The 27,530-nt window shown below is 40.2% G+C and overlaps 1 protein-coding gene across 1 annotated transcript in view; it reads right to left on the reverse strand.

Annotated features, from left to right (window-relative positions):
- The window catches only part of morn3 (MORN repeat containing 3), a 62,754-nt gene that overhangs the window by 14,239 nt on the left and 20,985 nt on the right, over nucleotides 1-27,530 (reverse strand). Inside the window, exon 4 of the mRNA XM_068055023.1 lies at nucleotides 16,011-16,195. Coding sequence (XP_067911124.1) covers nucleotides 16,011-16,195 — 185 coding nt within the window. The remainder of the gene's footprint in view (nucleotides 1-16,010; nucleotides 16,196-27,530) is intronic.

Below are 27,530 nucleotides of genomic sequence, written 5' to 3' on the forward strand. Positions count from 1 at the left end.
GCACAGAAGGAGATACACAGTTTTCCAGTCCATTCAGTTCCCAGATATATGGTTTCCCTCACTATTAAATCATCAGCTCTCACCTTTTGCAATATCATAGTTATTTACGGCATACAAGGAGGCCATTCAGCCCATTGAATCATGCTGGCTCTCCACCGAGCAATCCAGTTAGTCCCACTCCCCCCACCCTATCCCCATTGGCCTGTAAGTTTATTGCCTTCAAGTGTCCATCCAATTTCCTTTTGAAATCATTGATTGTCTCTGCTTCCACCATCGTGGGCAGTGAATTCCAAGTCTTTACTGCTCACTATGTTTTTTTTAAAAAAGTTTGTCACATTCCCCCTGCATCTCTTGCCCAAAACCTTCAATCTGTGTCTTCTAGTCCTTGTACCATCAGTTAATAGGAACAGCTTTTCCTTGTGTCAGGAAAACACGATATGTCAAATTAGAAATATTAATTCATCAGTTGGAGACTAACATTAGACTCCTTATGGAAAAAAACCTGGTTAACTTTTTTTAAAAACTGGCAGCCAAGATGGCTACCGCAATTTGCATTGAAATATTAGGAGATCGAACTAGAGATAAAAATCTAACAAGAAGCCTGGTCAGGACAATGCTTTGGCTAACTGAGTAGATTATCCAGATCATCCTCATTAGAGGGACATTCAAAGCTACCTTGAGGCATTCATAAGTGGAGACGGCCCTCCAGGGTGTAAACGCTGACAATACCATCTGAGAGCTTTTGGGTTTTAGACTTTGGACCTCATTAAAAACAAAGGGAACTATGTGGCCGTCTGTTCATCTCCGGAAAAACTGGGAATTTTGTTAGAGAAGAGACGAGCAGTAACTGAGACTGCAGCAGCAGAGAAGGCTTTGTGCCTTTCTTTCTTTCTCTCGTTCTCTCTCTCTCCCCAGAAAACATCAAGTTTGAAAACTGTCTGCAACTGTGGACCTTCCAAGCCTACAGACTGCTACAGCCACAGACCAGGGGAGAAGAGCCACCTACCAGTCTGCCTTTAAGAAAACCCTGAGCAAATACAATTTCAACCAGAAGACCACTGAATCATCCAACCCCACCGATGGTGTATTTCACTTTTATTTATTCAGGACTTTTAGCCAAAAAGCCGACTCCATTTTGTAATCTATTTTTGTGTGTGTGTGTGTGTGTGTGTGTGTGTGTGTGTGTGTGATCCTCATGTGAATGAGTGGCATTTAAAAAAAATTTTTAATCTGGTTTCGATTGTTAAATATAATAAACTTTTATCTCTTTCCTGTTTAAACTTGAGAATACCTGTCGGTAAGGTTCTTTCATGATCACAGTAAAGGTAAAAGATAAAACAGTCAGAGGAGATAAGCACAAGCACTGTTTTTTTAAAAAAAAAAAGAATAAACTCTGTTGTGGTCAAATAAGAGGAGGGGCAACTGTGACCCCCTCCTCGCCTTGGCCGTAACACTTGTCTAACTTATCTAAGCCTGTCAGAATCTTGTATGCTTCTATCAAATCTTCCCTCAATCTCCTTTCCTCCAGGGAGAACAACCTTAGCTTTTGTAACTAAAATCTCCCATCCTTTGAATCATTCTGGTAAATCTCATCTGCACTTTCTCAAGGACCCTCGCATCCTTCCTAAAGTGTGGTGACCAGAACTGGATGCAATACTCTAGTTGGGGCCTAACCTGAGAGCTTTATAAAACGTTCAGCATAACCTCCCTGCTTTTTTATTCTATGCCTCGATTTATGAAGCCCATATCCCATTTGCTTTGCTAACCACTCTCCCAATACATCCTGCCAGCTTCAAAGATTGATGTACCCGCCCCTCCCGATCCCTCTTTTCCTGCACGCAAAAAATTTAAAACCCCAAATGTGCAAGGGCAAGTCTAACTAATGGCAAATGCCATTAGATGCCTGCTACAGCAAATTATGGTCTGTTATTATTCTCATTGTTGCTTGTGAGATACCACTGGCATAAATGCCTGTCATATTTCCTTACATAACAGTAACTGCACTCCAAAAATAAAGCGCTTTGATATATTTTGATGTGATAGGTGCTATACAATTCCACGTATTTCAAATATATGGAAGCAAATTTGAAAGTTCATAAATTCACCCACTGGTGTAAATTTTCCCTGCCTGTAGAGAAATTATTTTTTCAATTTTTACAAGGAAATTATACTCTATTGATGTAGATTTTTCTTAGTTCCCATGAAAGTTCACAGATGAGAAGGTTATTCTAGCAATTTTAGAAACTGAAAATTTCATATGAAATCTTATCAATGGAAGAGTTTCAATAGTATCACAAATGTTCTGTGTTTTAAGAAATCTAACTCTGGTAGCTTATTCAGAAAACACCAAGGATTTCAAAGTGTTAACTGAAGCAAACATTTGGTATTCATCAGTTATTGGCTTCATACCAAATTGTAGCACATTTTTGATCCAGCAACCAATTATTTAATCTTTGTTTGTTACAATGTTGCCTCGCCTTATTGTCTTCAAACTTTCATTTCATACCATATACAGACGAAATAAGACAATGATTACATTTAATGGCACCATTCAAATGAATTATTATTCAACACCGATATGTTTATGTATTTGACTTAACATTGGAAAATTAAATATTTACATCTGCCAATGATTTCAAGCATCTCTAAATTTCAGGTATTGGATGGAGTCGGCCATGGTTAGGCTTCTCCACCACTTAAAGAGCCCTCATCTAAAATATGTTCAAAGTAAAGTACACTTTGCATGCATTAGCATGCACATACACAAAACCATTATCATTGCTACAAATGCAATAGACCTGTCTAAACAGGATTGTTTTACTGGCAACAGCTCAACTTTTGGTTTTAGTTGTTTCATATAAGAATTGTGTTTCAAATAATTTTTAGTAAATGTTTGCTCCAGAGGTTTTGAAATATTTTTAGTAATTATTTTCCGCAGAGGTATTTGAGGATAGTGTTTTGGCTGCACCTAGAAATCTTTAAAGACATTGTAGAAACCAGTTCTGCAAGATTTTCAATACATTACCAAGACATTATCCAATGGGATTTAACCTGCAAGATCAACAATATTTGACAAATTACCCCACACCTTAAAGTATTGGTTAACATTTCACAAGATAGGAGTGTATAGCAAAGAAAAATGTCTTGAAGGTCAGTATAATGAGGAGTACTTTTCATCTTAATAGTGCAGCAAAACTTGTCATTATTACCAAATACACCACACTTAAATATATGTAACTCATATAGGTCATGCATAAGAACATAGGAACAGGAATAGGCCATTTAGCCCCTCAAGCTTGTTCCGCTATTCAGTGAGATCATGGCTGATCTGCGACTTAACTCCATTTGCCCCATATTCTTTAATAACCTTTGTTAACAAAAATCTATCAATATCAGATTTGAAACTAACAATTGATCGAGCATCAATTACTATCTGTGGAAGAAGGTTCCAAATGTCTACCCTTTGTGTAGGAGTGTTTCCTGATTTCAGTTATGAACAGTCTGGCCCCAATTTTTAGATGATGCCCCCTAGCTTTAGACAACCAGTGTAATAGTTTCTATCTATCCTATCTGTTCCCCTAAATATCTTGAAAACTTTGAGCAAACCACCTTAACCTTTCAAATTCTAGGAAATGTAACATTTATTTCTGTATTCTCTACTCGTAGCTTAAATCTTGGAGTTCACGTATCATTCTAGTAAATCTACGCTGCTCATGCTCTCTGCAAGGCTAATATTATCCATCTTAAGGTGTGGTGCCCAGAACTGCTCACAGTAGTCCAATGTGTTTAATTAGGGCCTTATATAGCTGAAACATAATTTCTACCTCCTTGTATTCAAGACCTCAAGATATAAAGGCCAGCATTCCATTAGCCTTTTTAAAATTATTTTCTGTATCTGTTCATGACATTTTAATGATCTATGTACCTGGACCCCCAAGTTTCTTTAGATCTCCACTGTTTCTAGCTTTTCACCATTTAGAAAGTACCCTGTTCTATCCTTTTTAGGTCCAAAGTGAATAACCTCACATTTTCTCTACATTGAAATCCATTTGCCACAGTTTTGCCCATTCACTTAATTAATATTGCAATGTAATTTTATGCTTCAATCTACACTATTTACAATGCCGCCTATCTTCGCATCATTGTCAAATTTGTTTATGTGGCTTTATATATCATCATCTAAGTCATTAATGAATACAGTGAATAGTTGAGGACACCACTAGTCACATCCTGCCAATTAGAATACCTGTTCACTATCCCATACTCTGTCTCCTGCCACTCAACCAAATTCCTAATCTGGTTAATAATTTGCTTTTAATTCCATGAGTTTCAACTTTAGCTAACAGACTGTTATAAAGGACTTTATCAAATGCTTCTGGAAGTCCATATAGATAAAATCCATAGATATTTTCCTGAGCACTACTTTAGTCATCACTTCAAAAGATTCAATTAGGTTCATCAGGTGTGAACTACCCTTTACAAAACTATACTGGTTCTCTCAGATCAGCTGAAAATTTTCAAGGTGTTCAGTCACCTGATCCTTAATTACTGACTCTAGTATTCCTGAAAACAGATGTTAACAAATGAACTGGTCTATAATTTCCTGGTTTTTCCCTCTCTCCTTTCTTAAATAGCGGAGTGACGTGCAATTTTCCAATCTAAGGAAACGGTTCCCGAATCGAACTTTGGAAGATTATAGTTAGGGCATCTGCAATATTCTCATCTACTTCCTTTAAAACTCTGGAATCATCTGGTTCTAGGAATATGTCACTTTTTAGTGTCATTATTTTCTTCATTACTGTTTATTTGCTTACGTTAATTTTGGTGAATCCCTGTATTTGATTCAATATTCGTTTCCTTGGGATGTCAGGCATGCTAACCTCTTTCTCAACTGTAAATATTGAAGTAATTATTCAACATATCTGCTATTTCCTTATTTTCTTTGACAATATGGCCGTTATCAATTTTCAAGGGTCACATTGCTCCTGACCACCTTTTTCCTAATATAATTGTAGAAGTCTTTTGTGTTGATTTTAATATCCCTAGCAAGTATTTTTTTCCATATTCTGTTTTTGTAGCTCTTACAATGTTTTGTCACCCTTTGCTGTTCTTTCTATCATCTCAATTTTTCAGGATCTGAGCTATTTTTTGCAATTTTATATGCTTTTAGTTTTATGTTGTCTCTTATCTCTAGTCATCCATGGCTGCTTTTTTTGGCAAGTGGAGCTCTTGGCCCTTAGTAGTATAAACTGATTCAGTATTATAATAAATTCTTTTTTAAACATCCCCCACTGATCATCTGTCATTTTACCCATTAACAGATTTGCCCAGTTTACTGTGGACAGTCTCTGTCTCATTGCATTGAAGTCAACCTGATGTAAATCTAAAATCTTAACAGCTGCTTTGAGTTTCTGCCTTTCAAACATCACATTGAACTCAATCCTATTATGATTCATAATAGATAAATGTTCACATAATGTTAGGGTGTTAACCAAATCTGGCTCATTACACATTACAAATTCTAATGCTGCATCCCCTTTTGTTCATTCTAGGACATATTGTTGCAGAAAACTATCCGACAATCTCAAGAAATTCACTGCCTTTTAGACGTGCTGGTTTGCTTATCCCAATGTATATGAAAGTTAAAATCCCCATTACCCCATTTCCTACATTAAAACAGTGACTACACTTCGGAAGTACTGGGCTGTAAAGTGCTTTGAGTCATCTGGTGATCATGAAAGACAGCATGTAAGTGCAAGTCTTTTTTTTGCTTTGATTAAAATCACTCTGCCTTTACTACATGCTTGTCTGATCTCTGTAATTATAAAAGCTACCACTTCACAGCTGCTACCAGTGGGCCAATACACAACTCCTACTACAGTCTTAAATCGTTTCCTACTTAATCCTATCCATAAAGTCTCCACTGTCTGCTTACATCTTGTTACATCCACTATTATCAAATTGATTTCATGCTTAATCACTAAGGCCAATCTGCCCATCTACCATTTTCCCTATCTCTCCTGTAGATATAAACTGGTATATTTAGTTTCCAGTCCTGATCCTTTTGTAGTCATGTTTCAGTAATGGTTACCATATCAAACCCTCCAAGTGAATTTGCACCTGCAATTCATTCAATTTGTTCCTTGTACTCTGTTTTTGTGTAAAGGAATCTTATTTGGGCCACATCATAGGCACATATGATGATTCTAACAATCAAAATCTTGAAAGAAGCCATAGTTTCTCAGATATTCTGCCAATATCATTAGACTAAGTCAAGTAAACACAGTTGTCAGACTGTGTTGTCAAAAAGATAGTATATTGGGTATTGGATGTGCATCATGACATAATTATGAACTGTCGTTTACGGGCCATTAGATCAGCTTCTCATAGTGCAGCTCAGGTAATACTAAACCAGAACACTACCAATTTACGCTGGTCTCAGGAATTGTAACCAATAAAACATTTTTTTGAAAAATTGAGAAAAAAGAGCCAAAGCCTATAGTTCTAGACACCACAATTGAAAATATAGGAAGAAAGCAGTTATGTTGCTGATCTGGTTGTTTTGGTTAAATGGATCTGGAGATCATAAAATGAGAGGATAGACTGAGCAAATGAAGGAGTTCTGCAGTTTTGAGACCCTGAGAAAGGAAGGTTTAACAAAGGAGATGAAGTAGTAAGTGTGAGCTGGGCAATAGATTTGAAGTTGAGAAAAACCAAGAAATTTCGAGGAGCAATAATCATATTGATTCTGAGAAAATGTACACCATGTATGAATGAGGGAGAAAGCAAGAGAAACACAAACAAGAAAGATCTTTGTTGATCTGTAAATGTTTGTTTGCATGAAAATGCTGTTAATTTTCTGGATATATGCTCACTACCTTTACATTTACAGATGTTCCGTTTCTTTAGTGTTTCCAGGTTTATGTTTACTAACATTTTGTTTGCACTAAGTTCAGTGCTTTAACAGTGTCTTCATTTTTGTTTAAAGTAAAAGTAGAATTGAACAAAATCTGGCTGAAACTGCACACGCCTAGTATGATGCTCACATTATACAGGCTAGGGGAACAAGCATTAAAATTAGAGCAGAGATAGGGATGGGGTCTTCAATCATGTTTCAGCTTTTATTCTGCTGACCCTTCGTATCAGAATTCAGTTAATGGTAAGAATACATAAATTATCACAACCAAAACGTGGTGATCATTATGGGTCAGTCTGGCATTGAAAGGTAGGTAAATTAGTCTGGTGTAGTATAAAATTTATAATTTAAAGGATTATACTAGTATTTTTTATGCCTGCACTTACAATGTTAGTTTTTATAATTTTGAACATTTTTAAATTAAAAAATATTTGTTATAAATGTTTCTCAAATTTTGCTTTCCCATCTATCTATAGTTGCTCAGTACCACTTTTGAACAATCTCATCAGCCAGTAGTATTCATATGGCTGTTCCAATGTGACTTTCTAGCAATCTCATTTGTCAGTAGTAATTATGTGATCATTCTACACACTTTTGATCAAAATCATTTTTAAGTACTGGAACTGGTTCTTCACAAACAATGGAATCTGTTCTCTCATTAATCCCTGGTAACCACAAACTCTCATCCATCAATGTGGCAGGCGGTGGGGATGTGAAGAGAGAGGGACAAGTAAAACAAATTGCATGGTCAATTGGTCTCTGCACGTCTCATGAATTTTACTGGAACTGACCCAAGAGGACATCAGCAAAGGCCTGAGAACAAATTGCCCATCTCCTCTCTTAATTAGGTGATGATGGACAACATAAGGGAAGTAAGATTTTTCAGAAAGAATAGGAGCAACTTACATAAGAGCATAAGAAATAGGAGCAGGAGTAGGCCATTCAGCCCTTTGAGCCCACTCATTCAATGAGATCATGACTGATCTTCTACATCAACACTATTTTCCTGCACTATCCCCCTACCTTTTGATGTTTTTAATATGTAGAAATCTATCGATCTCAGCCTTGAACATACTCAATGACTGAGCTTCCACAGCCCTCTGGGGCAGAGAATTCCAAAGATTCACCACCCACTGAGTGAAGAAATTCCTCCTCATCTCAGTCCTAAATGGCCTGCCCCTTATTCTGAGTCAGTGTCCTCTGGTTCTCGATTCCCCAGCCAGGGGAAATATCCTTCCTTCATCTACCCTGTCGAGCCCTGTAAAAATTTTGTATGTTTGAATAAGATCACCTCTCATTCTTCTAAACTCCGGAGAATAAAAAGCCAGTCTAATTTATATTTCCTCATTATATACTTAATGAGTACTTTGTATCAGTGTTCACTAAGGAAATGGAGGCTGCCAAAATATCAGTAGAAACAGAGAGAGTAGAGGCAATGGAGAAGATAAAAATCGAGAGGGGGGAGGTACTAAAAAAAGTTGGCTATGCTTAGGGTAGATAAGTCACCTGGTCTGGATAGCCTGCATCCCAGGTTACTAAAGGAAGTGGGGATGGAGATAGCAGAAGGGCTTGCCATAATCTTCCAATCTTCCCTGGATATGGGGCAGGTTCCAGAGGATTGGAGAGTGGCAAATGTGACACCCTTATTCAAGAAAGGGTGTAAGGACAGTCCTGGCAACTACAAGCCAGTTAGTTTAACATCAGTGGTGGGTAAGGTTTTAGAAACTATAATCAGGGAAAATAGCAACGGATACTTAGAGAGGTTCGAGTTAATTAAGGATAGCCAGCATGGATTTGTAAAAGGCAGATCATGTTTGGCAAATCTAATTGAATTTTAGATGAATTAACAGAGAAGGTTGGTGAAGGGATGACGGTGGATGTCGTTTATATGGATTTTAGGAAAGCATTTGATGAGGTACCACATAAAAGCCTAGTTAACAAAATTGAAGCTCATGGAATAGGAGGGTCAGTGTCCAATTGGATAAAAAATTGGCATATGGACAGAAAACAGCAAGTCGTAGAAAATGGCTGCTTTTCAGACTGGAGGATGGTAGACAGTGGTGTTCCCCAAGGGTAAGTTCTAGGCCCACTGTTTTTTGATATATATATAAATGACTTTGATCTTGGAATACAAAGTAGAATCTCAAAATTTGCTGACGACACCAAACTTGGAGGTGCAGCAAACATTGAGGATGATATGACCTGCCTGCAACAGGACATAGATAGGCTAGCAGAATGGGCAGAGAGGTGGCAGATGGAATTTAATACAGACAAATGTGAGGTGATGCATTTTGGCAGAAGGAATGGGGACAGGCAATATAGACTTAATGGCACAGTTCTAAAGAGCGTGGAGGAACAGAGGGACCGGGGGATGCATGTGCATCGATCTTTGAAAGTGGTTAGCAAAGCATATGGGATCCTGGAATTCATAGAGGCATTGAATACAAAAGCAGGGAAGTTATGCTCAACTTTTATAAAGCTCTGGTTAGGTCCCAAATGGAACATTGCGTCCAGTTCTGGTCCCCACACTTCAGGAAGGATGTGAGGGTCCTTGAGAGGGTGCAAAGGAGATTTATCAGAATGATTCCAAGGATGGAGGATTTCAGTTACAAGGTTAGGTTGGAAAAGCTGGGGTGGTTCTCCCTGGAGCAAAGGATATTGAGGGGAGATTTAATAGAAGTGTACAAGATTATGACGGGCTTAGTTAAGATAGACAAGGAAAAGCTATTCCCATTACCAAATGGTACAAGGACTATGGGACACGGATTGAAGGTTTTGGGCAAAAGTTGCAGGGGAATGTAAAGAAGCACTTTTTGACGCAGCGGGTGGTAATGGCCTGGAACTCGCTGCCCACAAGGGTGGTGGAAGCGGAAACGATCACTGATTTCAAGAAGAAGTTGGATGGCCACTTGAGAGAAATAGGCTTGCAGGGCTAGGGGGATCGAGCCGGGGAGTGGGACAGACAGCACAGCTCCATGGAGAGCTGGCATGGACTCGATGGATCGAATGGCCTCCTTCTGTGCCGTAAATGACTCCATGACTCACATGACAATCCCTCCATCCCAGGAATTAGTTTGGTGAACCTTCGTTACGCTCCCTCTAAGGCAAGTATATCTTTCCTTAAGTAAGGAGACTAAAACTGCACACAATACTCCAGGTACAGTCTCACCAACAACATGGGTTACAATTGGTTATTTTAATTCAGCATTGTTATAGAACTGGAATTCTGGACCACAATGATTTGTGATGGATTCACAGTAGCTTACAATAAAGGTACTGACTAAACAATTAAAAATTTAAACTGCATCAGACATTCTAAACAGTTGGTTTGCAGCTGCTAAGAACAAGACTAGGACAAGAGGGAAACTCATCCATTCTACATAATACATGTCAAGATAAAGGCAGAGTTAACTTGAAATCAGCTCATGGATAAATAACAGGTACTGAACCAAATCCAAAGTAGTATTCAGTTTTTGTAAGACTATAAAACAATAACTCCAGCATTGAGTGTTAAATGAAATCTATTAATTTAAGGGCCCATGGATCTCAAATGTATTCTAATCTTTTGGAATGGTTTATTGCTTGCTTAATTGTTTAAAATTTATTCATTCTCATAGTGTGGGCATCGCTGGAAATGCTGGGATTTACTGTCCATCCCTAAAATGCCCTTGAAAATGTGGTGGTGGACCTTGTTCTTGAACCACTGCAGACAATGTGGTAAAGGTACATCCTCCAGATGGGGATGTTCCAGGATTGTGACTGTGACAATGAAGGATGGTGTGAGACGTGGAAGGAAATATGGAGGTGATGGTGTTCCCATGCACTTCCTGTACGTGTCCTTTTTGGTGGTGGACGTTGTATGCTTGGGACATGCTGCTGAAGAAGCACTGTCGAGTTGCTGCACTGCATCCTGTAGAAAGTACACACTGCAATCACGGTATGTGGAGAGGGTGCATGCTTAGGCTAGTGAATGAAGCTCTGTTCAAGTGAGCTGCTTTGGCCTGGATGGTGTCAAGCTACTTGAGTGTTGTTGCAGCTACACCCATCCATGCAAGTAGAGGGTATTCAATCACACTCTTGACTTGTACCTTGTAATTAATGGAGAGATTTTGGCGAGTCAGGAACGGGAGTCACCAGCTGCAGAATATCCAGTCTCTCACCTGCTTAAGTAGTCACAGCATTTATGTGGTTCCTGCATTTGTGTTTCTGGGCAATGGTGATCCTGGGGGAGTCAGTGGCATAGTGGTAATGTCACTGAACTAGTAATCCAGGGACCCAGGCTAATGCCCTGGGGACACTGGTGCAAATTCCACCACAGCAGCTGGTTGAATTTAAATTCAATTAATTCATAAAAATCTGGAATTGAAAGTTAGTCTCAGTAATGGTGTCATGAAACTATCATCAATTGTCGTAAAAACCCATCTGGTTCATTAATGTCCTTTAGGGAAGGAAAGGTGCTGTCCTTACCTGCTCTGGCCTATGTGTAACTCCAGACCCACACCCAGAGCAATGTGGTTGACTCTTAACTGCCCTCTGAAATGGCCAATCAAGCCATTCAGCTGTTCAGGGCAATTAGAGATGGGCAGCAAATGCTGGACTTGCCAGCGATGCCCACATCCCATGAAAGAATAAAAAAAATAAAATTGATGATGGGAAACTTAGCAATGGTTAATGTGTTTGAACATCAAGGCAAGGTGGTTAGGCACTCTTGTGTGGCACAAATGTTACTTGTCAAACAATCCAATATATTGGTCATTGTCCAAGTCTTGTTGGATGTGGGCAAAGACTGCTTCATTATCTGAGGAATTGCAAATGATGCTAAACACTGCAATCATCAGCAAACAGCCCAACTTCTAATCTTGTGATGATGGGAAGATCATTGATGAAGCTGCTGAAGATAGTAAGTTGGAATGATTTACTGAACCATAAGGATCATGATGGTTTCAGGTTTAATCCCTGTGCTGTGATTATTTATTTGATCTCAGCCAGGTTGACAGTACCATATCTGGTCTTGGACTGAGGAAGGGGGTGCTGCCAGGGTTACCACTTCCAATTGCCTTGATCTATGGACACTGGGTGAAGATGCAATCAGAGTCAGTTATAATGATCCCTGATCAAATAACATAAAAAGGTACCAGAGGGCTTATGTTATCCAGGACATTTTGGCCCAGAATATGTTGCTGCATAAGGAAGAAGCCCAGTTGGAAATAATATACACAGGGTGTTTATAAAGTTGTTACAACCAGGTAAGAAAGAGGTCCAGGGTTCCCTTTCAGCCTTCACCTGGTCTTACTGTAACAGGGTTTTATTTTTAAACACACTGTTTTTAGTTCCCCCTTGGTGAATCCTTGTTCACCGCTTTCCAATTATAAGGAAAAGAAACAAGCACAAACAGGCTTTCTTCAATTTAGTCATAGAGTCATAGAAAGATACAGCACTGAAACAGACCTTTCGGCCCACCGAGTCTGTGCCGACCAACAACCACCCATTTATACTAATCCTACATTAATCCCATTTCCCTCTCCCGTCCCCACCTTCCCTCAATTCTCCTACCACCTACCTACACTAGGGGCAGTTTTACCATGGCCAATTTACCTATCAACCTTCAAGTCTTTGGCTGTGGGAGGAAACCGGAGCACCTGGTGGAAACCCACGCGGTCACTGGGAGAACTTGCAAACTCCGCACAGGCAGTACCCAGAACTGAACACGAGTCGCTGGAGCTGTGAGGCTGCGGTGCTAACCACTGTGCCACTGTGCCGCCCAAGAGAAGAAAGGTGAAATTTTATTAAACTTAAACTCTAATTCGGTTGATGCCTATGGATACATGACACACCCACGCTAGCATGCATATGCAATACGCACATGCAAATAGAGACAGAAAAGAGCAGAAGAAAAATTAAAGTGGATAGGTTTGAGGCAATATCTGAAGTGCTGTTACGGTTCTTCGAGCTCGCTATAGGGTCACTTTGTAGGTAGATCTTGCTTTTCAATGGGGCCCAGTATTCTTCCTAAACCTTGTTCACTGTAGGAGACTTTTCTCTCTTGGGGTTCATGTGTTTCAATGGGTTTGTTCCAATGAGAAAGAGATGGGAGCAGACAGGAGAGATCTTTTCAATCCAGGAGCAAAGAGCTTTCAACCAGTTCAAACACTGTCTCTACAATTTAAAACTCCCCAAGTTGGTCAGCAGGGTAGTCATGTGACTGGTATAACCACTTCTGGCTTTGTGTATTGGATGGGTCAAGGAATGGTCCTTTGTCTACAAGTACGGTCTGTTAATATGCAAAAATGTCTTTCCAGCCAGGGACTTGGCAACCCCTGGTATCAGGCCTTCTCTTCCCAGCAAAAATTTGAAATTTAATGTCCATGTGGCAAAATTAATATACCTCATTCCTGGCAGGTGGGGGCCTGCATGATAAAGTCCTTTTGCAACTTTAATAATTTTGGATGTACACATGATTTAAAACAAACTGTAAATGGCATAGGAAAGCATAATTCATAAAGTTTTAACATAATACAGTTCAAATTTCTAAACTTCAACATAACCACCATCTCTTGTGTTACATCGTTCATTCTGATTTTCCAACTTGCTGAAAATATTCTCCAGTTGCTGCTGAGCAATTTCTTGAACATTAACGTTAAAACATTTTTGAATTACGCTTTCTACCATGCGTACATCCAAAGTTATTAAAGTTACATAAGAACTTTATAAACACTCTGTATATATTTAAGACTTATTGGCAGTTGCCTACTTTTTTGTCAAACGGCTAAATTGTACCTGTAATCTGAATTTGTCATTATAGAAATATTTTGGATGAGATGTAATCCAGATGCATCCAGCAGGACATGGTTATTTTCAGGAACCAGTTAGATTAAATATTTAAACTCTGAAATGATTTCTGACTGTTAGGATTCATAAGCTGATTAATTCACTAGCAGTGACTGATTAACAGTTTGCATGATGTTAGCAGCAGTGATACAATATGTGACTGTGTATAACAGAGCTTTATCCTTCAGATACTATTGTATGGTCATGGTAAACATTTTCAATCAGCATTCTGAAGTCTACCTGCAATTCAGGAATAGACTTTTTTGACAATTACAATAAATTTGTGTTCAAAGGCTCTATAAAAATAATTACATTCCATTTGGCTAGGTACAAATGAATATTGTAATTAATGAATTAACAGTGGTGAAAACCTAAGAGAAGAACTAACTTCATTGTTTGCTTGAGAAAGATTCATTTAGATTGATGCTGGATATGATCAGTGAGTTTTTGGCGTGAAGAGCCGATAGCTGACAATATTATCACACAAGATGATAAAATGGGTCTTACATGGTAGTGGGGGGTGGAAAATCACAAAACAATGCTCGTGCAATTCAGCACTACTAATGCATGTTACATAATGATGTTCACAATGCAATCATAAAAGAAATTAGTAGAAAGCATTAGCAGATAAATCATGGAATTTAAAAGAAGATATTTGAGGGAATGATCTGTGAAGCAAAAAAGGAGCACAAGTTGTTTGACAGTCAGAAATCATTTATCTAAATAAGCATTCGAAATAATATCACAACTGTCCAGGGCACAAATACTATAATAGATCTTTGGATAGGAAAATCATTGACATGTTCCAGAAGTAGGGTGCTTGAAGAACATTAAGGTGTTTGAAAGGACATGCATCCTTTAAAAATTGTAACAAGATACTGAGTATCTTGTAAAGGAACATTCATGAATGCCACAGAGATATTGGAGACATTCAAAGGAGAGAAGAGTTACAGAAAGACTGAGAAGGAAACGAGCAAAAAAAAAAGTCAGACACTGTGTTAGAGCCATGAGGAAAATGTAAGAGTTAAAAAAGAAAGTAGAGCCAGTTACATCTGTAACCAATTCCATGGACGATCAGCTGTAATATAATAAATTATGTATTGGTTAGTACAATACTCATGTCATAAAATAGTACTTGGCTTAAATTAAGGCTCTGCTATTCACAGGATTTAAAATAGTATTTCCCCACACAAATACAGCTGCCAAATGTGTACTGTAAACAGGGTGCGTATAATTGGACCAACATGACCCATTGATCAATTCCAAACACTTTGTATGACCAATTAGATGAGAACCTAACGACAGACAACAGCAACAGTTAACTCATACTTCTAGGGCTCAATTTTAACTATATGTAAGTGAATGGGTTTTGAGTGAGTTAAGATCTCACCCATATTCTCTGCACTCTACAGAAACATCTATCGGGAACTAATTTTTCAGTATTAGTATTATTATTATTTCAATAAAACCAATTTTAACTCTGTGTGCTGTGACCAGCAAGAAAGAATCCAATATATGATGCACCATTGACAAAGATGCTTAATTTTTGTCACTGTTTGCCAGATCCCAAGACGAAACTTGCTTTTTTGGAGGCGGGGCTGAGAATAAAGTTACATGCGTGTCTTTGGTCTACTGTGCGTGCACTTTTCACAGTGGTCCCTGGGTTTCAGCTGGGTGAGTTCTGGAATACAGAGGTGTGGGCAGGACTGATACAAACAGAGGAAAACATCTGCTTGGGTCAACACCATTAAGGTATGGCATACCCTATATGGAGGAGGAATAAAGGATGTTCCTAGGCAAGTGGAATGGATAAGTCTATGATTTTTTACAATTTTTTGTTGAATGTTACTTCACTGCATTTAAATGAGATTTAATTTTCGGGGATAACATAGTGAGTAGGACTGACAAGTATCACAGCATTTCTATATTGGAGAATTTTTCTTTGTTGTAATGTGATGGGGATGAACATAGAGACCACACATAGCAAGTAAGAAAGAAGAAATATACACCCTGGTTAAGCAGATGATATGACATAAAAATATTATAAAGAAGTAGACGTGCACATTTTTAAAAATGTCAATCACCTCTTTCCTTTAAAAGATTAATAAATTGCAGCACATCCACAATGATACAAATTGTGCATGGTCTACTGGAAAGAAAAGGTTTAATGTACTGAATGGTCTTTTCTCATTCCATACTTGTTATAAACATGCAAATAAATCATGCAAAATGGACTATCTAATAAGCAACAGTAAAAGTTAAGTACCTGTGGTATTGGATAGGGAGTAGGGTCAATAGCATCTTCTCGACCAAAGTCAATCATGCTTCCACACTTTGGAATGTCATCTACCCACACACCATCATACAACTGGCCTTTCTCAAAGAAAAACAACTTTCCTGGTCCATTTTTCTTTCCATTTTTCCAGAAACCTTCATAGCGATTTTCATTGGCTGAATAAATATAGGACTATTAAATGATGTAAAGATCAAAAATATTTACAATAATAAATAACTAGTTCAACAACCATAATCATCAGTTTGTATCCTCCTGGTATTCTTCAGTACATCTGAATTCTACCATCTTAATGTAAGCAAATGACTTGAAATATTGGTGAAATATAGACAAATTGTTAATTTTGATACATGTTATAGTATCATCAGACTTCTTCTATCTGAGGTGGCCTTATGGAGATTTTTTTGCCAAAGCTGATTGCTTGTATAACAGGAACCAACTGTATAAATATATTTATGTTGGAAATCAAAGCAGGTGCTCTGTTCGATCAGATTGCATAAGTATGCTCTCATCACATGTAGGGAGCATTAATAGTTGGTATAAATAGCAGTAAATTCAAACCAGATTTTTAACTAGCAAATCACAAAAAAGGCAAACTGGTAGATGTCCTCCAGTATTACTCATTATGTAATTTGAGACTTAGAATATGGTCCTGATGCAGTGTAACAACAATTTGTCCAATGCTGTAACACAACAAATTTACTAAGCAATATATCACATGTCAGACACAAGCTAAAAGTATTATAGATCTTTGTGGCCATGGGCCCATGTGATCAGAGGCCCATGGATATATCTGTAACACTCTTAATCAGTCACTTCACAACCCTTGTTCAAAATGCAAGCAACTTTGTTTTTTTTCTTCCCTGCCAGTTACTTGCATAGTATTTCTTTTTTTTAAAAAAAATAGAAAATTTACAGCACAGAAAAGAAGCCATTCAGCTCATCGTGTTGTTACGATCAGATGAGGAGGGGTCACAAGGCTCCCCTCTTGTCCTTCGTCTTATTTGACCGCAACAGGGTTCATTCCTTTTCAAACAGTGAATGTGCTTACAACTTCAGTGAATGTTTTACCTTTTAACCTTATTGTGATCGTAAAAGAACCAATCGGACAGTTTTTCTTGAGTTTAAGCAAGAAAAAGGTGGAACCCAAGAGGAAATGATTATCATTGTAGATGATCAAAAGAATGGCAAAGGAATTTTGCATTAATCTTTACTGAAGAGAAGAATATTAGTGAGGAGATGAAAACTTAAGTGGTTACAATCAAGACGAACTATAGTATGATGAATGAAAGAAAACTTTAGTTAAATTAGTTAGGCTAAGGAAGACCAAGTATCAGAGCTCAACTGGATACACTCTCTAGGATCCTAAGAGAGGCAAGCAAGGAACCGATAAGGTCCAGAAAGGCTCTATAGACCATGAATGTGTTTCGGAGGACTAATGAGTAGCCAATGTAATACTCATTTTTTAAAAGGCAGAAGACCTAATCCAGGTAACTTACAGCCCAGTTAGTTTTTAATATCTGTGGTAGGAGAAATTTTAAGAGTTTAATTAAGGATAAAATTATCATGTTTCTAGAAAGCAAGAATAGTTTGAGGTAGCCAAACATATATTTCAAAAGAGAGAAATCTGTTTGAGACACTTTACAAAATTCTTTGAGGAGGTAACAGACATAGTAGACAGGAGAAATGCAGTAAATGTATTGTACATGGTCTTTAGGAATGCTTTTGGCAAGGTGCCACATGGGAGATTACTAGAGAAGACTGATAGCTGTGAAACTGGTTTAAAAATTTAATAGAAAAAAGAAAAAGAAAGAAAGGAACCACTTGAAACTCCTATGTGTTCAGTCGCCCTATCTGTTCAAGGTGGAGATAGGGACGCATGAAGCCTGCATCTCTGAGAGATACTACTAGTGCCACACATGGCAACAAAAAGGGCTTAACTGCAGCATCCACTGAAGTGACCATGCACTTTATGACTGCTTGCAGAGTAGTAATGCCATGCACCAGATCCTCACACAAGTTGGTAGTGGACTCATCCACAGCTACCGACATGTAGCAGTAGCTTCTTAGCATGCAGTCTAATATATGCACCTATTTCTGGTGCACAGAAAGAATTCTTCTTTTCAAAATCTTTAGCAAATCTAAACTGTGAGCTTGTCCTCCAGCAAGCCATTTCCACCTGCACCTGCTCACTTGCACTCCATAAAACACCCCTTGCAGATCCCTTTATTTATATCATGCAGGGTGCCAAATTCTGTGTTGATCAAAGAGCAACAATGAAAGTCAGTGAATCTTTAGAAGTGTTCTCCTGCTGCATCTGTATGGCTGCAGGTCCTAGTTAGAGACATGTAATGGGAAGGATAAGCAGTAGCAGATGAATGAGAGTGCAGTACCACATTATCATACTGTGTGTGAGTCTGTGTGAGTGAGTTGTGGAAAGAGAAAAAGGAAAAGAAAATGCCCAAACACCCTGTTCTACACGGCCTCAGTGTAATCATCTTCAATGCTCTGTGCTATTTCCCTGCCAATGATGTCAACGGCCATATCTTGTATTGTCATCAAAGTTTGCAATGCAGTGTAATTTCCTCCTGTTCTTTCAAGTCTCCTTTCAATTGTGTGTCAGCTTCTCCTGCAAGAAGAGTGAAAAGGGGATGGTGTTTGTCCTGTTAAGGGGTTTTGAAGATATGTGAGGCAGCTTACCATAGTTTGCAAGCTAAGAAGAAGAAGCATCAAGTATAGGCATAATGCCTAAATCATTGTGAGGGCCGTAGCAGGTGATGAGTGTGTGAATGTAGAAAAGATGTAATGATTGGTGCAGAGGCATGGGAACTGGGGATGAGATGGATTGCCACTACTACGCTTAAGTATGGTTTTGCAGGACAATTTCAAAAGTAAGAAATATGGAGTAGTCTTACATTAGCAGTTCTGTTAGGATTGTTATTTTTCTTGCTGCACTGCAGCCAGAACCTAGTAACAATGCTGCCGGCATTGACCTGCCCAACTACCCCTCTCCACTGCAGCTGACTAATTTTCCAGTACACAGTCATTCATCTGCTACTGCTTCCATTGACCATTTGAAGGAAAAAGGACTTCCTCCTTCTTCCTCATTTGCTCTAGGATGCTCTAGCCAATGTCATGTCACATTCTGCCTCAGTTATGCACTGACTCCTTTTAAAAAGTGCACCTATCCTTTAAGGACTACAGGCTTCCATTAAGTACCAGCAGGCGCACTGGACTTTTGACCCGAATACCAAGTTATCCATAAGTAATGTGGTTAGCACCAGCAGCTCCCCTGCTGTATTTAAATAAGGCCCGACCACTATGTCAATTTGAACTCCAACAGTCATTTGAACTCCAACAGGCATGGTGGATGCTGCATCAACTGCCTGCCTGATCTATGCCAGAAATGGAACCAATCCTTTTATTTTTAGCTCTGTGCACTGAGTAATGAAAGAAAAAGATTTGTCAAAAACATGACTTCAATTTGATTGCCTAATTGTGTGATAGTTGCTGGTTCCAGATTACTTTGAAAAACACAATGGCCTAGATTTTGCATTAGGAATAATGGTGAGGCTATCAATTATATACAATTAAATGCAAAAATCAGGAAGTTGCTGTCCGATTTTCCCTGCTGCTCCACGAGCTTTGTTACGCCAGTGTAGTGATTCCACTACTGAGCAATTTGACATTCAAGCACGTGCAGGACGTGAAGTTGGGATACTTATGCACTAGATAGCCACTAAACACACCAGAAAAAGCTAGGGCATGTCCATAAAAGTGTAAATGAGTTTTTAACTGGACTGGTAAGTCTAACTTACTACCAAACCACTTAACTGGCATTGAAAATTTACTTTTACAACTGTGCAGTCTCATTCCTTTAGACTTTAATTAGTGTTGCAGATTTTAAAAAACTTTTTAAAAACTTTTTCTGTCTCTTATCCCTCTCTCAATCTCATCTTTCTATCCCTCCTTTTATTTATTTTTCTGTACACAATTTTGCATTGAATTAAATATTGTAACACACTTCCTGGTTAAGACTCTTTGTGCTTCAGTAAGGATTCTTCAATCGGATAACATGAAGAGACACACTGTTTCTTACCATGTTCACACAGGTCCCAGCTGCCGCATGGTATCAGACTTCTGAAGACCGCAAGTTGCTGCTCAAAAGCCCATGAAAAGTCTGTGGGCAGCTGTAGCATAATGAACTGTGACACTGCTCATTCACTGCTGATTTCAAAATCCGGGCAATGGCATCCGGGCAATGGCCCAGATTTTGCTGTAGCAGGGCATCTAAAGGCATGTGCTGTTAATTAGTTAATTAATTTCCTTTGCACGTTCAGTTTTTTGCTTGGCAAGTTTCTGAAAGTGTGAGCTCCTAGCAGGGGAAACAGGGCATCGGGGAAGCAAGTGGACAGGGAAAGCAACTGTGTACTTCTTTAACCAATCTGATTGAAGGATTGAGAAATAAACACTGAAGATGGATGTGTAAATTAGAGTGGATGAATTCAATGTCAAATCAGGTACAGAAAGAAAATAAAGAGAAAGAAAGAAAAAATGGATTGAGAAAGAGAAAAAGATGAAAGTAAAAAGAAAATGTGATTTTAAATTTGATATCTTTAAAATTTTCAACAATAACTGAAAGAATGAGACTCTACACTTAGTTAATATTCAGTGCCTGAGGGGTTGATTGACAGCAATTAAATGATGACCTTGTTAAAAGGGTACTTCTGCTTGTGATGACAAGACTTAACTTTCTGTGGTGCATTTAGTTCATATCTACTGTGCAATTTCATGCCAGTCAATGCATTTTAATGAGGCAGACAGCAAAGTGCTGTTTTCATGAAGGCAGAATAGTGCAACTCTGTCTGCAACTTTGGGTGTTGTCATTTAACCTCCTTGTGTGGCTCACCATCAAATTTGTTTGATAATGCTCCTGAAAAGTGCCTTGGGATATTTTACCACATTAAAGACGCTATATAAATGCAAGTTTTTTTCTGTAATTGTAACTGTACTGAAAATGCATTCCTGTTAAATACAAGAATTCTAGTAAACACTGGATCAGTAAAAATGAACAGTGCTGTCATATATGTGACAACTGCCTGGAAGTAATTGCTGTTCGTTCTACCGCTGCAACTAATTGTCATGTGGAGAAATTAAAATAAAAAAGAAAGAAAGACAAATAGAGGTGCATTTATTTAAGACTTTCATGACCTCAGGACATTCCAAAGCATTTTATAGACAATAAAAAATTTTGAATTGTAGTTACTGTTGTAAAGTAGGAAACTTTGCCACCAATTTGCACACAGCAAGGTCCCATAAACAGCAAAGTGATAATGACCAGATCATCTGTTTTAGCAATGTTGGTTGAGGAATAAATATTGGCCAGGACAACAGGGAGAACTCCTCTGCTCTTCTTCGAATAGTGCCATGGGATCCTTTATTTCCATCTGATAGGGCCCCAGTTTAGCATCTCATCCAAAAGACGGCACCTCCATCTGTGCAGCCCTCCCCCGGTACTGAACTGGAAGGTCAGCATAAATTTTGTGCTCAAGTCCCTGAAATGAGACTTGAAGCCACAACCTTCTGCCTCAGAGCCAAGAATGCTACCACAGACCAAAAATAATACTGAAGCCTTGAGCTCTATACATAAAGTCTGCTTGCTATATTTCAGATATGTAACCACAACTCAGTCTTCTATAATGTTCTGTGTTTCAAAGTCAAAAGAAATATCCAGGGTAGAAGTTTTTGCATTTAAACAGAAGCCTCTGAGACAGCAGTCCGTGTTGTTGTACTAGGTAACCCTACTGGTAGAAGAGGTAATCAAGCTAGTTAATGTGGGTAATCCTATAAATGTAGCTGATTTGGATTTTCAGTCATTCAACAAAGTTCCTCATGTGAAAATAATAGGGAAGCTGATGTTCGTGGAATAAATAGCATTGTCTAGATGGACTGTGAATTTGCTTAACAACAAAAGACAGATATTGCGATAAGTAGAACATCCTTATTGGAAAAAATAAAAGTAACTAGTGATGTTCTAGAAAGATGTTTTCTGTGACCTTTGCTGATAACACTATTTTTCAATGATACAACACGACATCTATGGTGGTATTATTAAATTTGTTAAAGACTGAACACGTGTGTAGGTAATAAGTAGAAATATAATGCTTTATTTTCAAAGGGGCCTAAATCAATTATCCAGGCAGGTTGATATATGGCAGATGTATTTTATCGCTGATAAATGCAAAATGATGCACACTGGAACAACTTAAAATAAAAAAAATGTATAAAATGAAAGGGTCCTATTTTGAAGCTCTTCTGGCAGAGGCCCCCCTTCTCAAACAGATATACTGCTTTGGATACTGTTGGTGGGGGGGCGGGGCGGGGGGGGGGATGACCTCCCGGGGAAATCAGCAACAGCCAAGTTCGTGGCACCACAGAGGGCTCTGCTGCACAGCAGGGGAGGAAAAGGGGTGGAAGAGCTATAGTGATAGGGGATTCTATCGTAAGGGATGCAGATAGGCGTTTCTGTGGCCGCAAACTCCAGGATGGTATGTTGCCTCCCTGATGCTAGGGTCGAGGATGTCTCAGAGCGGCTGCAGGACATTCTGAAAAGGGAGGGTGAGCAGCCAGAGGCCATGGTCCATATTGGTACTAACGACATAGGCAGGAAGAGAGATGAGGTTCTGCAAAGTGAATATAGGGAGTTAGGCAGGAGGTTAAAAAGAAGGACCTCTAGGGTTGTAATCTCAGGATTACTCCCTGTGCCACATGCTAGTGAGGGTAGGAATAGGAGGATAAGGCAAATGAATGCGTGGCTGAAGAGCTCGTGTAGGTGGGAGGGCTTCAGCTACCTGGATCATTGGGATCTCTTCTGGTGCAGAGGTGACCTGTATAAGAGGGACGGGTTGCATGTGAACTGGAAGGGGACCAACATCCTTGCGGGGAGGTTCGCTAATACTACTCGGGTGGGTTTAAACTAGTCTTGCAGGGGGCTGGGACCCAAAGTATTAGTCTCTCCGATGAGATAGTTGAGGCAAATGTAGAGGTTAAAGCAAGCAAGTCCAGTAGGCAGGCTGGGCAGGGGCAGGACAGGGAGCGTGGAAGGTCTGCTAGGCTAAACTGCATTTACCTCAATGCAAGAAGCCTTACAGGTAAGGCAGATGAACTCAGCATGGATCGGTACATGGGATTGTGATATTATAGCTATTACGGAAACGTGGTTGAGGACGTGGCAGGACTGGCAGCTCAATGTTCCGGGGTACCGAAGCTTCCGGCGTGACAGAGGTGGAGTTAAGAGAGAAGGGGGAGTTGCACTATTCATTAGGGAGGACGTCACGGCAGTACTGAGAGGGGATATCCCGGGGGGAAATGTCCAGCGAGGCCATATGGGTAGAACTTAGAAATAAGAAAGGGGTGATCACTTTGATGGGATTATACTATAGGCCCCCCAATAGTCAGAGGGAATTGGAGGAGCATATATGAAGGGAAATCACAGATAGGTGTAGGAATTATAGGGTTGTAATAGTAGGTGATTTTAACTTCCCTAATATTGACTGGGACTGCCTTAGTGCTAAGGGATCAGATGGGGAAGAATTTGTTAAGTGTGTCCAGGATAGTTTTCTGAAGCAGTATGTGGATGGCCCTACTAGAGAAGGGGCTACACTCGACCTCCTCTTAGGAAATGAGGCTGGGCAGGTGGTTGATGTGTCAGTGGGGGAGCAATTTGGGACCAGTGACCATAACTCTATTAGCTCTATTGACAAATACATGAATAGGATGGGAATAGAGGGATACGGTCCCTGGAAGTGCAGAAGGTTTTAGTTTAGGCAGGCATCAAGATTGGCGCAGGCTTGGAGGGCCGAATGGCCTGTTCCTGTGCTGTACTGTTCTTTGGTTCTTTGTTCAAGATAGTTATGGAAAAGGATAGGACTGGTCCTCAGGTTGGAGTCCTAAATTGGGGGAAGGCTAATTTTGATGGCATCAGACAGGAACTCTCAAAAGGTGAATGGGAGAGGCTGTTTACAGGTAAAGGGACGTCTGGCAAGTGGGAGGCTTTTAAAAGTGAGATAGGAAGAGTTCAGAGTTCAAGTTCCTGTTAGATGGAAGGGCAAGGCTGGCAAGTTTAGGGAACCTTGGTTGACGAGGGATATTGAGGGTCTGGTCAGGACAAAGAAGGAGGCTTATGTCAGGTATAGGCAGCTGGGATCGAGCGAGTCCCTCGAGGAGTATAGGGGATGTAGGACTACACCTAAGGAAATTAGGAGGGCGAAAAGGGGCCATGAGATTTCTCTGGCAGATAAAATAAAGGGGAATCCTAAAAGATTCTATAAGTATATTAAAAGTAAAAGGGTAGCTAGGGAGAGAGTAGGTCCCCTTAAGGATCAGTGTGGTAATCTATGTGTGGAGCCACGGGAAATGGGCAAGGTCTTAAATGAATACTTCTCGTCTGTATTTACCATGGAGAAGGTCATGGAAGCTAGTGAGTTCAAGGGAGGGAACAGCGATATCCTGGAGGATATCAACATTACAAAGGAGGAGGTGTTGGAGGTTTTGAAGAGCATTAAGGTGGATAAATTCCCAGGGCCTGACTAGGTGTATACTAGGATGCTATGGGAAGCAAGGGAGGAGATTGCTGGGGCCCTGGCAGAGATTTTTGTATCATCGTTAGCCATGGGTGAGGTACCGGAAGACTGGAGGACAGCTAATGTTGTGCCTTTATTTAAGAAGGGCAGCAGGGATAAGCCAGGGAACTACAGGCCGGTGAGCCCTACATCAGTGGTGGGAAAGTTATTGGAAGGAATTCTGAGAGACAGGATTTATATGCATTTGGAAAGGCAAGGTCTGATTAGGGATAGTCAGCATAGCTTTGTGCGTGGGAAATCATGTCTCATGAATTTGATTGAGTTTTTTGAGGCGGTGACCAAGAGGATTGACGAGGGCAGGGCGATAGACGTTGTCTACATGGACTTTAACAAGGCCTTTGACAAAGTCCCGCATGGTCGGCTGGTCCAGAAGGTTCGAACACATGGAATCGAGGGTGAGCTAGCCAATTGGATACAAATTGGCTTGGTGATAGGAGGTAGAGGGTGGAGGTGGAAGGTTGTTTTTCAAATTGGAGGCCGGTGACCAGTGGTGTGCTGCAGGGATCGGTGCTGGGCCCTCTGTTGTTTGTCATATATATTAATGGCTTGGATGTGAATGTAGGGGGCATGATTAGTAAGTTTGCAGATGACACCAAAATTGGTGGTATAGTGGACAGTGAAAAATGTTGTCTAAGGTTACAACAGGATATAGATAAAGTGGAAAAGTGGGCAAGGGATTGGCAAATGGAATTTAACGCAGACAAGTGCGAAGTGATGCATTTTGGGAAGTTAAACCAGGGCAGGACATATACAGTGAATGGCAGGGCCCTGGGGAGTGTTGTTGAGCAGAGAGACCTTGGGGTGCAAGTACATAGTTCCCTGAAAGTGGCAACATAGGTAGACAGGGTGGTGAAGAAGGCGTATGGCATGCTTGCCTTCATCGGCCGAGGCATTTACAAGAGTTGGGACGTCATGTTACAGTTGTACATAACGTTGGTTAGGCCGCATTTGGAGTAGTGTGTGTAATTCTGGTCGCCGCACTACAGGAAAGATGTGATTAAGCTAGAGAGGGTGCAGAAAAGATTCACAAGGATGTTGCTTGGTTTGGAGGGCTTGAGTTATAAAGAGAGATTGGATAGGCTGGGTCTGTTTTCCCTGGAGCGAAAGAGGCTGAGAGAGAACATGATTGAGGTATATGAAATGATGACAGGCATAGATAAGGTAGATAGCCAGAGTCTGTTTGCCATGGTAAGGGTGACTAAAACTAGACGGCATAGATTTAAGGTGAGAGGGAGGAGGTTTAAAGGGGATCAAAGGGGTAAATTTTTCTCACAAACAATAGTGGGTATCTGGAATGAGCTGCCAGAGGAGGTGGTGGAGGCAAGAACAGTAGCAACATTTAAGAGGCATCTGAACAGGTACTTGAATGAGCAAGGCATAGAGGGATATGGAATTAATGCAGGCAGGTGGGATTAGTATAGATAGGCATTATGGTCAGAATGGATGCGGTGGGCTGAAGGGCCTGTTTCTATGCTGTACGACTCTATGACTCTAATAAGGAAAAGTACTTGGAAGCAATTAGTGATCCTATCTTCAAATAATCTGTACAGTGTAAAGCAGTTTCAATAAGGCTTCACTATAAGCCCACTGACTCCCACAGGTCCCTTGACTACACTTCCTCACAGCCCGCTTCTTGTGAGGACTCTATTCCATGATCCCAGTTTCTCTTCCGTCACATCTATTCTGATGATGCAACCTTCCATACAAGCAGTTCTAATATAGAGTCATGGAGAGATACAGAACCGAAACAGGCCCTTCGGCCCAACAAGTCCACGCCGACCATCAACCACCCATTTATACTAATCCTACATTAATCCCCATTTTTTCCCCTCTCACATCCCCACCTTCCCTCAATTCTCCTACCACCTACCTACACCAGGGGCAATTTTTACAATGGCCAATTTACCTACCAACCCGCAAGTCTTTGGCATTTGGGAGGAAACCGGAGCACCCGGCGGAAACCCATGCGGTCACAGGGAAGACTTGCAAACTCCGCACAGGCAGTACCCAGCACCGAACCCGGGTCGCTGGAGCTGTGCGGCTGCAGTGCTCGCCACTGTGCCGCCCACAATATGTTTTCCTTTTTCCTCAACCAAGGATTCTTCCCCATCATGGTTGACAGGGCCCTCAACTGTGTTGGTTCATTTCATGCATTTCTTCTCTCACCCTTTCCCCTCCCTCCTAGAACCATGATAGGGTTCCCCTTGTCCTCCCCTTCCACCTCACCAGCCTCCATATTCAACAGATCATCCTCTGCCATTTCTGCCACTTCCAGTGTGATGCCACCACCTTCCCTTCCCCTCTCTTTTCAGCATTCCGAAGGGACCATTCCCTCTGCAACACCCTGGTCCAGTTGTCAATCACCCACAGCATCCTCGCCCCTCCCGATGTCACCATTCCATGCAAGTGCAGGAGATGCAATATCAACCCTTTTGCCTCCTCCATTCTGACTGTCCAAGGCCCCAAATGCCCCTTCCACTTGAAACAGTGATTTATTTGTGCTTCTTTCAATTTAGTATACTGTATTTACTGCTCATGATACGGTCTCCTCCATACTGAGGAAACCAAATGCAAATTGTGTGACAGCTTTGTGGAACACCTCAGTTCAGTCCACAAGAGTGACCCCGAGCTCCCGGTTGCCTGTCATTTTAATTCTCCACCTTGCTTCCTCTCTGTCCTCAGCCTCCTGCAGTAGTTCAATGAAAGTTCAAGAAATAGCACCCCATCTTCCAACAGGGCACTTTACAACTTTCCGGATTCAACACTGACTTCAACAATTTCCGATCGTAATCTCTGTCCCCACTTTGTTTCCTTTTTTCTTTGTTGGTTTTGTTTTTCTTTCTTGTTTTTC

Source organism: Heterodontus francisci, chromosome 23 (genome assembly GCF_036365525.1).
Source record: "Heterodontus francisci isolate sHetFra1 chromosome 23, sHetFra1.hap1, whole genome shotgun sequence".
Lineage (NCBI taxonomy): Eukaryota > Metazoa > Chordata > Chondrichthyes > Heterodontiformes > Heterodontidae > Heterodontus > Heterodontus francisci.